The sequence below is a fragment of the Amblyraja radiata genome, chromosome 7, assembly GCF_010909765.2.
Source record: "Amblyraja radiata isolate CabotCenter1 chromosome 7, sAmbRad1.1.pri, whole genome shotgun sequence".
NCBI classification, from domain to species: Eukaryota; Metazoa; Chordata; class Chondrichthyes; order Rajiformes; family Rajidae; genus Amblyraja; species Amblyraja radiata.
Genome location: NC_045962.1, coordinates 53,757,179 through 53,773,060, shown reverse-complemented (window position 1 = coordinate 53,773,060; position 15,882 = coordinate 53,757,179). Strand labels below are relative to the sequence as shown.

The 15,882-nt window shown below is 43.7% G+C and overlaps 1 protein-coding gene across 1 annotated transcript in view; it reads right to left on the bottom strand.

The window, feature by feature from the left end:
- LOC116974890 (SLIT and NTRK-like protein 5) overlaps positions 1–15,882 on the bottom strand; it is a 52,525-nt gene that overhangs the window by 14,902 nt on the left and 21,741 nt on the right. The window contains 1 exon segment of the mRNA XM_033023501.1: positions 6,388–6,518. Coding sequence (XP_032879392.1) covers positions 6,388–6,518 — 131 coding nt within the window.

Genomic DNA, 15,882 nt, shown 5'->3' with positions numbered 1-15,882 from the left:
CGCTTCAACTCCCCCTCCCAGCACCCTGTCGTCATGATTCAACCCGGGTCTCTGGCGCTGTAAGGCAGCAACTCTACCACTGTGCCATCGTGCCTCTCTTGATGTGGTCTCCTCTACATCAGAGAGACCAGCACAAGCAAAGGGGATTCAAATAAGGAGAGGCTGGAGGAAGTTTGAAATGGACTCATTGGGTTGCATGCCTTTTATCTCTGGTCTTGTGTAGCACAGGTATGTATGGTGGTGGTTGTCAGCAACTGAGCTAATGCAGAACCAAAATTATTTATTGTTGATCTGGTGAAAAGCAACAGGTTGAGAGATGACCTGTGGTAGGAAGTTTCTATCTTCCATCACACCATGGTTGGAGATGCTGAGGTTAATGATCAGGAACACTGACGTTGGTCTTCCCAGCTGCTGGAGACTAGACGTTGGACAGGCAGTGCACTGGGAGTTTTGGTTTGCCCTCAGTGTGAGTAACCCGATTAAAGGGGAATTACTAGAGGGCACATCCACTTCACAAATGGCAGAGCGGAACTTGAGGAAGTTGTTGTTACCAACCATGTCACAGGTTCCAGTAAGGTCAGGGCAGACACTAGAGAGAGAACACTTCTGTCAGCATCATGTGGTAAGTCATTAATGACTTCAGCAAGAATAAGGTTGAGTGAGGTAGCTACAAATTCTGTGCACATGATGTGGGATACAAAAATGTTGTCAAAGAAAACCAAAATTCTCCTCCTCGATAATGCTGAATAACTATAATTACTAATATCATTAGAGCTGATTTCAGGGCCATTGAACATGCATGTTTGCGGGATCTTGTCATGGATTAATTAATTGCTAAGTTTCCTACATTTCAAAAGTGACTACTATTTAGATTACAGCATAATCTTTGGAGATGCCCAAGGTCAGCAAATAAATATTGTATATTCAAGGCTTTATTTCTGGTGTTGTCAGCTGGTAAAGCAGCTTTTGTCAAACCCATCTGAATGGATTTGTATTGGTAAACAAAAACATGACTAAAATAGTTATGAGAGCTTCTTTTTTTCTCACCCAGAAGTAAAAATACATTTAAAACAAAATCTATGCAGAAACATTTCAGACATTCCCAACATCTATATAATCATTATTGTCATACTCAGTGGTGTTTTGCCCCATATTTAAGCAAAACCAAATACCCTGATCACCCTGAGACCAGATGACAACTCTCAGATACCTCCTCATACTTATCCTTGGACAATGATCCCACAGATGAGCACCAGGCCTTAATCTCAAACACCATTTCTGATGTCATCACTTCTGGCTGTCTGCCTTCCACAGCCTCCAACTTATCGTTTCCCAGCCCCGCACAACTTAGTTTTACCTTCTCCTCAAAATCCGTAAACACAACTGCCCTGGCAGACCCATTGTTTCTGCCTGCTCCTGTCCCACGGAAATGATTTCCATGTACCTCGACTCCATCCTATCCCCCCCCCCGGTCCAATATCTCCTGTCCTTTGTCCTCTCACATGCCCTCCGTCTTATTAATGACTTCCACTTTGCGAGCCCGAACTCCCTCATCTTTACTATGGACGTCTAGTCACTCTACACCTCCATCACATTGACAACTCCATCGGTGCTACCTCCTGCACCCATACAGAATTCATGGACTTCATCAACTTCACAACCAATTTCCATCTTACACACAAATTTACTTGGACCATCTCCGAAACCTCCATCCCATTTCTTGATCTCACAGTCTCCATCACAGGAAATAGACTATCGACTGACATCTATTATAAACCCACTGACTCCCACAACTCTCTGGTCTACACTTCATCCCACCCTGCTTCCTGCAAAGATTCTATCCCCTACTCCCAATGCCTCCATCTACTCCTCGTATGGAACACCTCATTCTTTAGGGGACCGGGGTTCCCCTCTCCCATCATAGATGAGGCCCTCACTCTTCTCGGTACCCCACAGCTCCACCCTTGCACCCACTCCCCCTAGTCGCCACAGAGACAGAGTCCCCTAGTCCTTACCTTTCACCCCATCATCCATTGCACACAGCAGATAATTCTCCAAAATTTCCGCCACCTCCAATGGGATCCCACCACTAGCTACATTTTCCCATCTCCACCCCTTTCCACCTTCCGCAGAGACTGCTCCCTCCACAACTCCCTGGTTAACTCATCCTTTCCACCTATACCACCCCCTCCCCAGGTACCTTCCCCTGCAACCACAGAAGATAAAACACCTGTCCCTATACCTTCCCCCTCAACGCTGTCCAGGGACCCTGACAGTCCTTTCAGGTTAGGCAGAGGTTCACTTGCAACTCCTAAAACCTATCTACTGCATCCATTGTTCCAGATGTGGACTCTTATTCATCTGCGAGACCAAAGGTCACTGGGCGATCATTTCGCTGAACACCTTTGCTCAGTCCGCCTGAACCTACATGATCTCCCGGTTGTTAAACACTTTAATTCTCCTCCTCATTCCCACACAGACCTTTCTGTCCTAGGTCTCCTCTGTTGTCAGAATGAGGCCAACACAAATTGGAGGAATACATCTCATATTTCGCTTGGGCAGTTTACAGCCAGTGGTATGAATATTGATTTCTCTAACTTCAAGTAGCCCCAGCATTCCTTCTCTATCTATCCCTCCCCCACCCGCCGCAGTAGCTTCTTGTTTTCACCTAACAAACAGCTAACATTGGCCTGTTTCCATTATCCATCGTTACTTTTTTCACATCTTTCATTCATTGTTCTTTATCTCTATACATCATCACCTATATCTTTCATTTCCCTAATCCCTAACCACTGAAGAATGGGTTTCGATCCGATATGTCATCCATTCCTTCTCTTCAGAGATGCTGCCTGTCCCGCTGAGTTACTCCAGCTTTTTGTATCAACCCTGATCACTCAAGTGGCCCCCAGGGGTGATATCCCTTCCCCTGTTTGAGAGGTTGACTCCACCCAACTCTGACGTTCAATGTCAAGCAGCAGAAAGATCCAAGACTGTGTTCCTCCCCCGTAGAGCCTTGGCATTGGCTGCACCAAACTTCAATGCATTCCTCAGCATGTTCTCATGCAGTCTGGAATGGGCCAGTCATAAGGCAATGTTCCCTGAGGGACATCTTGCTGTATCCAAGGAAAAGCAAAGGCAGCTGGACAATGAATCAGTTAGATAACATCTCCCAAAAATCTATCAGACTTAAGTTTAGAGTCACATTTGTAAGGGCAGGAGTACTCTATTTTAGCAGCTGAAACAAGCTATCCACGAGATGTCCATAACCATTGTGATTAGACTTCGGATTGCTTTGATTGCGTTGCCCAGAGCTAATCATTCCAGAGTTTAGCTGTAACATTATATACAAGAATGCGTGGCGTTTTCTTCCTAATTTGAGCACTGGAACTACCTCTTCTGGGCACACATTAACTCAGATGTGCTTCAATTTATATATAGAATCAGAAATGCGGAGAAAATGTCATGCAACCCGATTAAGACAACACTTCACATATGATTAATTTTAACCTTTTCAAATATCAAACCTTCTTTAGTTAAATGAATGAGACAAGCAAGTATAATTTCCAGTCAACCTTTTTACATCATAATTTCATGGTGTGCAAAGCTTCAGCCTCTTGATACCATACAAATTTATCCATGGAGCATTTCAATAAGATTTCACTGAGTATAGTTAGTACAGATGGTTGGAATGGACATGGGGCAGAAAGGCCTGTTTCTGTGCTCCAACAATCGAGGACGTTACAGCTCCATGGATGTATGGCCCTGTGGCCCTATAACTGTGATTAGAGCTCTATGTCTCCATGGCTTGTTGATATGACTTCATGACTGTCTGACTCTGTTGTTCTATTGTGCTGTGTGTGAATCTGAGAGACTTTTACTCAGATTAGGGGAATCATGAACCAGAGGACATATGTTGTAGGTGATGTGGGAAAGATTTAATGGGAACCTGAGGGGAAACCTTTTCACACATAGTGTGGTGAGTATATGTAATGAGCTACGGTAGTTGCAGCAGGTACTATAACATTAGTTAAAAGATATTTGGACAGGTGCATGGATAGGAAAGGTTGAGAGGATGTCTCCGAGATTCCAGGACTCCAGGACTCTGAGACTCTAACACTTTGAGACCGTGGCTTTACGACTCTATGTCTATGACTCGATGGGCTTTTGACTCTATAGCTCTAGAGCCTATGGTGCCAAAACTCTAAGACTGGGAAACTGGGACTCTGAGGCTTTGAGACCAGGTTACTATGATTCCATGAGCTCTATGATCATAACACAATGCCTGTTTGTCTCTATGGTATTATGGCTCTATGGCTTTATGACTATGACTTGATGGGCCTTTAACTCTGTGACTCTCTGACCCGATGGCTTTAGGACTCTATGAACACCCATATCTAGACAGCAATGGGTGCCCTCTTGTCCTTTATATTCAGTTACTTTGATTGCACAGTTAAAGGTGAAATGCTGCAGAACAAGGATCATAAGGTGTGATAGATAAGCATCCCGCCCGGAGTTACACATGGAACTTGTGATATTTTCCTCTCCACACACCATGCCTGGTGTTGTGAGTATTTTCTGTCTCTGTGATGAGTGAGTGCACATTTTTGGGAGCTGATCCTCATATTTCACCCAGTTTGAAGTGATGAGAAGTGAACAAATACATTTATCAGGAATTACCCATCATATGCTAAACTATTAATGCTTATTTGATGACAATGATCTCTCTCTTTCAATAATCTCCTAATTTCTCACTTTCGGGCAATATTGAAAGTTTTGAAAGCTTTATGGACATGTATATAGGTATGTTACAAAACTTACCTTCAGCGGTGCTGTAATTCTGCCACTGGCCGTGTGCGCGATTTTGGCGCGTTTGAGGGGGGGGGGGAGGGGGGCGGAGTTAAAATGGGGTTTTTTTCCCGACCTGGTCCTGAATTATATTTGCTGGAGTGCAAGATTTTAACCATATAACCATATAACCATATAACAATTACAGCACGGAAACAGGCCATCTCGGCCCTACAAGTCCGTGCCGAACAACATTTTCCCCTTAGTCCCACCTGCCTGCACTCATACCATAACCCTCCATTCCCTTCTCATCCATATGCCTATCCAATTTATTTTTAAATGATACCAACGAACCTGCTGCCACCACTTCCAATGGAAGCTCATTCCACACCGCTACCACTCTCTGAGTAAAGAAGTTCCCCCTCATGTTACCCCTAAACTTCTGTCCCTCAATTCTGAAGTCATGTCCTCTTGTTTGAATCTTCCCTATTCTCAAAGGGAAAAGCTTGATCACATCAACTCTGTCTATCCCTCTCATCATTTTAAAGACCTCTATCAAGTCCCCCCTTAACCTTCTGCGCTCCAGAGAATAAAGACCTAACTTATTCAACCTATCTATGTAACTTAGTTGTTGAAACCCAGGCAACATTCTAGTAACTCTCCTCTGTACTCTCTCTATTTTCTCGCTAAAGAATCGTTCCTACGGCCGTTCTGTGTGTTTTAAAAAAAATTCACCCGACAAGTTAATCGCTGGAATGATTTTAAAAGCAGCTTCTGAAGCCGTCAATGCCGACAACTGGGACGGATTTTATGGAGGACCAGGTAAAAGAAAGTATATATTTTTTATGTATAAAAGTGTTTCATAAGATGTATTTAATTGACATTTTAAGTTGCGAAACGGTGATTTTTTCCTCCGAAGAACCGGCAGTGTTTTTGCTGCAGATATGGGGGGTATAAATTCACCGCATCTGAACGTTCTAAATGGTCCCGTTTCAGAAAATCCCACTCGCAAGCTGATTTAAATGGCCATTAATTTACAGGTACTGTATTAAACATTAAATTCCTTCTATTTGGCCTATAAACCCATGACAATGAGATTTTAAATTATGTTATATTCTGAATTCTTGTGTGAATGTTATTTGGACAATTAGGCTATTTAAAAATGTTAATCTATTCTTAAGAAATGGATAGATGTTTAGATCTAGTAATTGAATTTTGTAATTAGCTACAATTAGGTAACTAACTAATTATATGCTTTAATTTCAAGTCATCTAAGTAAGATTGTTTCATATTTGTTTCAGAATGCTTCAATCTATAATAACTGAAAATTTCTTTCAGTTCTCTTAAATTTTAAGAAAGTTATCGGCCTTAAAATGTTCTCGATCACAGCTTTTGTGTTAAGTCAATGGAAAAGCAATAAGGAACAAGATGCCAATTTCTGAGTATGAAAATGGCCATAACTTTTTAATACTGAAGATATGAAAGTGAATTAGGTGTCAAATTAAATTTCTTTTTATGCTTTATCTGATGGGATAAATTAAAGACTTGATTTTTAAAATCTCAAAATTTTGTAACATTGCTAATGTATACTAAGAAAAATACCTGCAGATGTTTGGTGTTTCAAGCTCATAGTCGATAGGCAGAAAGGACTCCATCGTGTATTCTTTTGTGGCATGACAACCTGCAACGCTGGCGAGGTTCAGCAAGCCGCTGATGTTGCTGGATTGAGGACACTAGTTATAAGGAAAATTTGGATTAATTGAGATTGTTTTACCAGAGGCGAAGGAGACTCAGTGATGGCTTGATAGAGTACATAAGAGGCAGAGATGGAGTAGATTACAGGACTTTTTTCCCATGGTAGCGATGTAAAAAAAAAACAAGCAGAGAAGAAAAATTGTAAAGCGATTTTGTGGGAATATTTCTCAGAGAGTGGTTGATATATAAAACTTACTGGCAGAGTAGGTGGTGGTGTCAGATACAATCAGTACAGTTAAGAGATATTTAGACAGACAAAGCTCGGGATAGGGAACTCTTGCAAACATGTGGGATCACTGTAGATGGGCAGCATGGAGCAAAATGGCAGGGGTTATGGGGAGGACAGGAGAATGGGATTGAGAGGGAAAGATAGGTCAGCCATGTTTGAATGGCAGAGTAGACTTGATGGGCCGAATGGCCTAATTCTGCTCCTTTAATTTTTGAACATGAACTTATAGCTGATGGGTAAGTGGAACGAGATGCCAGAGGAAGTAGTTGAGGCAGGCATAATATCAACATTTCAGATATTTGGACACAAACACAGATAGGGAACTTTAAGAGGGATATGGGTCAAATGTGGGAAAATGGATCTGACTTAGATTGGCATCTTGGTCAGCATGGTCACATTGGGCTTAAGGGCCTGTTTCAGTGCTGTATAATTCTATTACTTTATTCAGTTGAGGAAGAATCTAGGCCAAGGACATGAATGATGATTGAAACATTTTGTATGGGTGGAAGCAACTAATGAAATTGTAAATCCTGGCTAAAATCCTGGTATGTAATTGTACCAAAATTTAGTAAAGGACTCACGTATTGTTAGGCCATTTTGTTCAAGTCTGCTATGGATCAAATACAGAGGGATTGACAACACGGATGGAGGGGATTTGCGCCCATGAAAACTCGAGAGGTGAAGACTCATCAGACGGGAATCATGAAGCTATGCCCACGAAAACTCGGGAAGCTTGATGAGATTCTGGGAAGATACATCATCATCTTGTTGTTAAAATGTTTGATAATGTAACATTCACCAATGTATATCTGGTTATCATAAATGATGGTTATCATATATATGATAAAAGGGAGGAATGTAAATCCTGGCTAAAACAGAGCAGTAATAGTACCAAAATGTAGTAAAGGACTCATGTATTGTTAGGCCATTTGGGTCAAGTCTGATGTGCTCTGCAGAAATAAGACAAGCTTCTGAATGGTGCCAGTAAGTCTAGGGCCCAGATCAATGTTGCAGGTACGAAATGTATGAGAATCTCTTCAACTGACAGAATGAATGGGATTTCTGCAGAGGACCTGCATGAAATTGATTGGATTACTGCAAACTAATTATACATATTGTAAATAATGTTGCTAGACAGTTACCCTGCTGATTGATTGGCCAAAGTGTTGAGCCCTGGCTGGTTTGTTTGGATTCCAGGGTAAATGTTGCATTATTCAAGTTAAGTTAGCTTCTTCCAGAAGCTTCTCCTGCAACAATGTATGGGAGAGCCTGTTATTGGTCCGGAGAACTGTCTATAATATACTGGTGCAATTAATATGTTTGATTGGATTGTAAAGAGACCATCCCTATGTAGTTCGGCCCCTCAAGGTTCGGGGACCTATAAAAGGCAGCCCCCACAAGGTACTTTGTCAATCTTCTGGAAAAGCGCTTGGGACTGCGTGATCTTTTGGAGTGTTTCTGCTTGCACAAGGCTGAAGGGCTTGGCCAGGCATATACAAGGATCGAACCCGCGGTGGTTTAGGTATCGTATAGGGGAATTGTTGTGCAATCCAAAAATAAAGATTAGTTGTTCCAGTGCTTGACTCAGTGGTTTTTGACTGAACTAGACTGGGGGGGTAAGTTTGAGAAGAGCGTATTTACAAAATCAAGCGTACAGGATGCTACATGTAAAGACTTACTGAGACCAATTATGTGCAGGAATTTGATTAATATTAATAGATATGTAGTCATTAACTGTTTTGCATAAGTTACCCAGTATTGATAGCACTTAAAAAACAAACTATTTGAACAATAGATCCATGTTAGCCTATGCTTTCCACATAACTCTCCAAATTTCATCTGAACCACCATCAACACATCTTTCTGTTCCATTAAGGAATCATTTGACTTTCTTTAAACATATCCACACATCAGTCCAAAGCAGTGAAGTCCACGTTTTGAAAACTGAAGTCCACGTGTATGCAGTTTTGGGTAATTTGAGTTAGTTAGGTCCCTGCAACTGGGCTAACACTGTAAAAATATAATCGTTGAATGCTATCTTATAGAAGTTTACTTTGCTGTTGCTGCAGGAAAGATGGCTTAAAGGCCTGTCCCACTTGGGCGACATTTTCGGCGACAGCCTGAAAAGAGGTTGACGCGGCGTGGTCAGGACACATGTAGTGACGCGCGGTGTCTCCCTGTCGCCCCTGGATTTTGGAATGTTCAAAATCTTCAGGTGACATCTGGATGTCTTATCATGTTATGCGTCCTGTCACACGATGACGTATGCTGTCCTGCGGGTGACGGCCGGTGACGCGGGTATATAAAGCGCTGACTTATCCATTAAAAAGTTATTGGTCCTTAGATATATTGTAGATAAGTTCATTTCCAATGTGACTATTATACTTCGGTGTAACCTTCTTGTGTTGTGAAGGCGGGTGATGCGGAGTGTCATAGCTTGACGTGACAGTGACGCGAGTGTCGTACAACTTGACTGGTTTTTAGGGCGTCAGTCACTGACATTCGAAGTCGCTGAAAAAAATCGCCAAGTGGGGCAGGCCCTTTGGGAACAGCAGTGGAACAAAAGTGGATTTGTTAATTGTATTGTTTTATTGGTATCATTGAATGGAGCTAATTAGCAATTGAGTGCTGATATTATGAGGCAGTAGAGAAGTTTCATTGCTTACAGTTTTGGAAAATATGTGTTTCACTTTGCTTGTGTTTCTAGTTTATACTTAATAAAATATACTTTTCAAACTATTCATTTGAAATTATTTGTTTGAAATGGTCGTGTCAGTGTGAATCTACATCACATGGGTAGCTTGTAAAATGGTTACTCATATGAGAAGTGGCATTGTATTTGTATTACCGACTGCTTCAGAACAGATTAATATTTTCTTAACAAAATCCTCACATTATGTTAGACAACTGACTGACATCCACTATAAACCCACTGACTCCATGGCTATCTGGACTAAACTTTTTCCACCCTGCTTCCTGTAAGGACTCCATCCCCTACTTCCAATTCCTCCGTCTATACCGCATCTGCATCCAGGATGAGGTGTTCCACACCAGTGCATCGGAGATGTCCTCATTCTTCAGGTAACGGGGGTTTGCCTCTTCTACTACAGATGTGCTCTCACTCTCCATCCACCCACTCGTAACAAGGGCAGAATCCCCCTTGTCCTCACCTTCCACCCTACCAGCCAACATGTACAACAAATAATCCTCCAACATTTTCGCCACCACTTGCCACATCTTTCCATCTCCTCCCCTGTCTGCTTTCCGCAGAGACCGCTCCCTCCCTGGAGTTGGTCAGTAGCACTAAGTTCCTGGGGGTGCAGATCACGAACAGTCTGACCTGGTCACAACACATCGCATCACTAGTTAAGAGAGCAGCAGCAGCGTTTGCACTTTGCGCCGGATGAGAAGAGCTCACCTCCCCCATCCCGTCCTCACCGCTTTCTACAGGGGCACCATAGAGAGCATTTTGACCTCTGTCTGGTTTGGGGACTGAAAAGCCTCCGACTGGAAGTCCGTGCAGAGAGTGGTGAGGACGGTTGAAAAAATCATCGGGACTTCTCTTCCTTCAATCGGGGACATTGCGTTCAAACGTTGCTTGTCCATGGCCAACAGCATTATAAACGACCCCACACATCTCCATCATGGACTGTTCAATCTGCTGCCCTTGGGGAAAAGGCATCGTAGTATAAGGAGCAGAACAGCCAGGTTTTGCAACAGCTTCTTCCCCCGAGCCATCAGACTCTTGAATTCCATGTAATGTGCCGCCACTATTATCTATTTTATCTTTTTATCTATTTTATCCTTTTGTTATTTTATGTTGCACGGTGAGCCAGATGCAACGAAATTTCGTTCAGACTTGCATCTATTGGTGTAATTTTGAATGACAATAAAGTCTTTGATTGATTGATTGATTGATTGATTGATTGATTGATTGATTGATTGATTGATTGATTGATTGATTGATTGATTAACTCCCTGGTCAATTTGTCCCTTCCCACCTGAACTATCCCCTCTCCGGGCACTTTCCCTTGCAACCGCAAGAAATGCTGCACTTGTCGCTTTACCTCCCCACTTGACTCCATTCAAGGACCCAAGCAGTCTTTCCAGGTGCGGCAGAGGTTCACCTGCACCTCCTCCAACCTCATCTATGACATCCGCTGCTCTAGATCTCAGCTGCTCTACATCAGCGAGACCAAGCGTAGGCTTGGTGATCGCTTCGCCGAACACCTCCACTCGGTTCGCAATAATCAACCTGATCTCCCGGTGGCTCAGCACTTCAACTACCCCTCCCATTCCAAATCTGACCTTTCTGTCCTGGGCCTCCTCCATGGCCAGAGTGAGGACCACCATAAATTGGAGGAGCAGCACCTCATATTTCGCTTGGGCAGCTTGCACCTCAGCGGTATGAACATTGACCTCTAATTTCAGGTAGTCCCTACTTTCCCTTCCCCTTGTCAGCCCTCCCTCAGCCCACTGGCTCCATCTCTTCCTTTCTTCTTCCCCCCCCCAACCCTCACAGCAGTTTGAAGAAAGGTCTCAACCCGAAACGTTGCCTATTTTCTTTGCTCCATAGATGCTGCCTCACCCGCTGAGTTTCTCCAGCATTTTTGTCTACCCTCACATTATTTCATCCTTTCTGCATGCTATACAGGCATGTGATTTGCTTAACTGAAGTAACAGTGAGATAGCAAACCAACTGTGAAATGCATGTATCAGAGAGGAAAAAAATCAATAATATTTGCAATCACTTCAGGGCACAAAAAGAGAAGGAGCGGGTGAGTTATAAACTGGAATACACTGCATGAAAGGGTGTTGGATACAGATGCAATTGTAACTCACAAAAATAAATGATAAACATATTACGCAATACTTGTTATATATTGCGTAATATATAATATATGACAATAAAGGCTATCTAATCTAATCTAAATACCCCAGAAGAGGTTTATTTGAAGAACATTGGGCATACATAGAGATGGATTGGAAGGGAATGAACAGGCAGTAAGTAATGGATTTGGATATGTTTGGATACCAGTCACTTTAAGAATTGGGAACAATTTTGATGAGCCCCAGGTTCCCAGCCAAGGTCTGTAGATTCATAGAAATATAATTAAAGTCTATTATAGACTTTATACCTCTATGGTAGAATGCAAAGTAATCGTAAAGTGCACTTAAAAAGTGCATGCGACTTAATGGACCAAACAGATCTAAGCTATATTTTAATATATAATTGCATACATGTAAGCCTACAAGTAACAAACAAAATGTGTAGATTACCTCTGAAAGGTACATAGTTACAATACCACTTGTTTTAGTGACTGAAATGAAAAAAAAAAGTAATTTAATTAAATATATCCTGGGAAACCGATAACCATTGGTGAAAAACTAGTCCAGGCATTAAATTTTGGGCTTCAGCACCATCCTACCCTTTGGGCTTCTACCCCATCCTAACTTCGTTGTGTGTGTTAGTTGTATGTGCGTTATGTGTGTGGGAGGGAAGGAGAGAAGGGAAGGGAGGGAAGGAGAGAAGGGAAGGAGAGAAGGGAAGGAGAGAAGGGAAGGGAGGGAAGGAGAGAAGGGAGGGAGGGAGGGAGGGAGGGAGGGAGAGAAGGGAGGAGGGAGGGAGGGAGGGAGGGAGGGGGGGAGGGAGGGAGGGAGGGAGGGAGGGAGGGAGGGAGAGAAGGGAGGAAGGACAGAAGGGAGGGAGGGAAGTAGAGAAAGGAGGGAGGGAAGGAGAGAAAGAAGGGATGGAGCTAATGAGAGAAGGGAAATTAGAGAGGAAAGAGGGAGGGAAGGAGAGAAGGGAGGGAGGGAAGAAGGGAAGGAGAGAATGGAGGAAGAGGGTCGGCGGCAGGAGCGGATGCCGGGGTCCTGGCGGATGGGTGTGAGCTGAGGCCGATGTTTGTAAACGTTGCTCCACCCCCTGGCCTGGCCCTCCGTGTATTGTTCACCGCGTCACCCCGGGAAGAGAGAGGGGTGGAGCCGGGGCTGTGTACGTGAAGCACGGCGACTGGAGGGGCGGGAGCGCTACCATGAGCAAACGACCCACCTCCTCCTCCCCTTACTCACGGGGCGCAATTGGGAGCAATCGGTCCAATAGGGATAAGGCCGGCCCTGTCTCTGGGAACAGTCCGTAAATCACAGTGTCCTCTGTGACGGAGCTGTTCAGAATAAATCGTGACAGGGACCCTTGCAAACCTCTCCAGACTAGCTTTGCAAATCCACATTCTGCAAAGAAGTGGGCAACTGTCTCCTCTCCATAGCAGCCGGCCCGAGGGCAGCGTGCGCTGGTAGTGAGGTTCGGACGGTGCAGGAAGGATCTGACTGGGAGTGCTCTACTCACCGCCAGCCAAGCCAGGTCTTGGTGCTTGTTGGTGAGTTTTGGCGATGAGGCATTTTGCCAGACAAGCTGGGCAGTCTGCCCTGGGAACCACGCTACAGGATTCATGGAGTCATTTCCCTGCAGTACCTGCTGCAGGACGTTCCGTGCTGACCATTGCCCGATGGACGTGTGGTCAATGGTGTTGGTCCGGAAGAACCTTTCCATGAGTGACAGATGGTGCAGCAATGTCCAGCTGACTGGCACATTGCGTGGCACCTGTGCCAGGCCCATCCTTCGCAACACCGGGGACAGGTAGAACCTCACCAGGTAGTAACACTTGGTGCCCACGTGCTTTGGCTCTACGCTTCGCCTGATGCAGCCACACATGAAGGTGGCCATCAGGTGAGGGCGATGTTGCGCACGCTTTAACCCCCGTTAACTGGCGATTTGTGCCTTGTGGCCATTCGATCCCCAGATGAAAGCTGCTGTGCTGATATATTTCTACCGCTTGAAGGTGAACAAGAGCCGGATTAATTACACTCATGGATTAAGCTGACTATGGCCACCGTTTTTCCACCTTTGGGTTAGGATATGCATCAAGCCCAGACAGATGTCGATTTGTCTCTTAATCTTTTTGTTTTATGTTTATCTGAACACATTCCATTGCAATACAGTTCCAATGGATCAATTGCCAGTTGAATGATAATTGTTCCTAAATTCTGTGCAGTCTAACTGGAGAGGTGATAATGAGGTTTGGTTTGGGAGAAGGAATGGCAAGGTCACATGTGAGGATTTCACAGTGGCAGTCTCCAACAGAACATTGGCTGGTGTGGGTGAAATTGCATATTTTGTATCCAATGTATTGAGATAGAGTAAATCGGATTTCAGATTTAATCTGTTAAACAAATGAAAGCCTTCCATTTACACAATGGTAAATGCCAAGTCACTTGATAGCCAATGAAATACTTATGAGGTAAAGTCAGTTTTGATATGTAGAAAATACAGAAAATTTGAGCACAGGAAACTCTTATTAAAATCAGCCGATACATATTGGCCATGTCATTAGGGATAACTGGTGTTTTTTCTGCAGAACACATCTTTCACACACACTCACCTGAGTTCAGCAGGAAGCATGTTGGTTTAACATCTCATCAGTAAGGCAGCAGCCAAAGTACTCCCTCACAATGGGCAATGACCACGTGGTCTAAAGTGGGGCTTGGAACCATCACCTCATGAGTACTTCCCTCTAGTGTATGTATGTTAAAGACCATTGTAAAATGTTGTCCCATTGCCTATCACTGTCGGTCAGCCACAGAGTGAGAACATCACACCAAATATGCAAGGATGAAACATCTCTTGGGTGGTTTCTAACCCGTGGTAGTTGGTGGTGTAACTCAATGCAGGGGATGGTAGCCTGGGGGAGGACAGTGATATTGCTTCATTGGTGAATTTGGAGGATTCTGTGTGGACAATGCTAGCGGCATTGCTCCATTGCCTTGAGGTGCCTGCTATAGGTAGTCCATGTCTCAGAAACATACAGGGGGCAGATTACACCATGTCCCAACATCAGACTCTCAAAGCCGACATTCCTTTCCAAGTTCCATTACAGGTAGACATCACCAGATGCCAATACAAAAAGAATCAGGGCTGAGCTCAAAGCTTCTTGAAGAGATACCTCCTTGCTGACTCGTGGTAATCCCGGGGCCATGACCAACGAACGCGGAGAAGGAACATTTGGGATGGGATTGAGAACCTCCGGTGGTCCATGCATCAGGAGGTCCAGGGCCCTTGTGAAAATGGTTGAACAAACTAGCCACTCACTAACCGCAATAGCCATTTGCTGCCACCTGGATGGAAGAATCTGCAGTTTCCACACTACCTTCACTAACCAGCTCAGAACTCACAGAACTGGAGCTATCTTTGATCCCTAGCTTTAAACATGCTTCTTTATATGACACACAGGTAAGCAACTGCTACTTGCTCTAATGCATTCTCACGAGAGTGGGGTCACTGTAAGGGACAACGATGGAGTTGAGGGCTATAGATTTAGATAGATTTAGATCCAGAAAAAAAACAAATACTTATTCCTGAAAATCATACAGCAGTTTTGGAGCACACTTTGCACTTCTTTCCCAATTAATTATAGGAATGCGGAACTAGTTACCACAAAGAGTAGTTGAGGCAGAAATCATCAATATACTTAAGAGGAAAAAATAAGTACTTGAGGAAGAAGGGAATAGAGAGACATATGACAGGGTTAGAGGAGAGGAGGCTTGGGCAGAGTGTAGAAACACCAGTACAACAATTTGGCCAAAAGTAGTGTCACGTTAACTGTAAGTAAATGGATAAAGAAATGTTAAGGCATTGAGTTTGAGTGTTTATTGTCATGTGTATCGATGTACAGTGAAAAGCTTTTCCTTGCTGGTTTTGTGTGCTCACTAACCTCTGCCCTGGCAGATTTGGATTGTCTCTTCCAGTTAATATAAGCCAAAGGCCCTGTCTACAGACCACCCTCGTTAGAACAATGAGCTCCGTTTCCTTCTTGTGTATTGATGCAAAGCCATGACTCATCAAGTATTCAGCACCAGCCAAGTGCACAGCACTTACTCAACAATTTCAGGCTTTGAACTGGCATTCACAGAAAGCAAACAACACAATCCCTATTTCTTGAAAAAAGACGCATGCTGATAGAGTCTGTGATTGAGGCCACGCTAAATACAAAAGTGCAGCAGGATGCTGGGAAGGAGATCTTTTGCATCACAAAAGGAAATGGCATGTCACATCGACA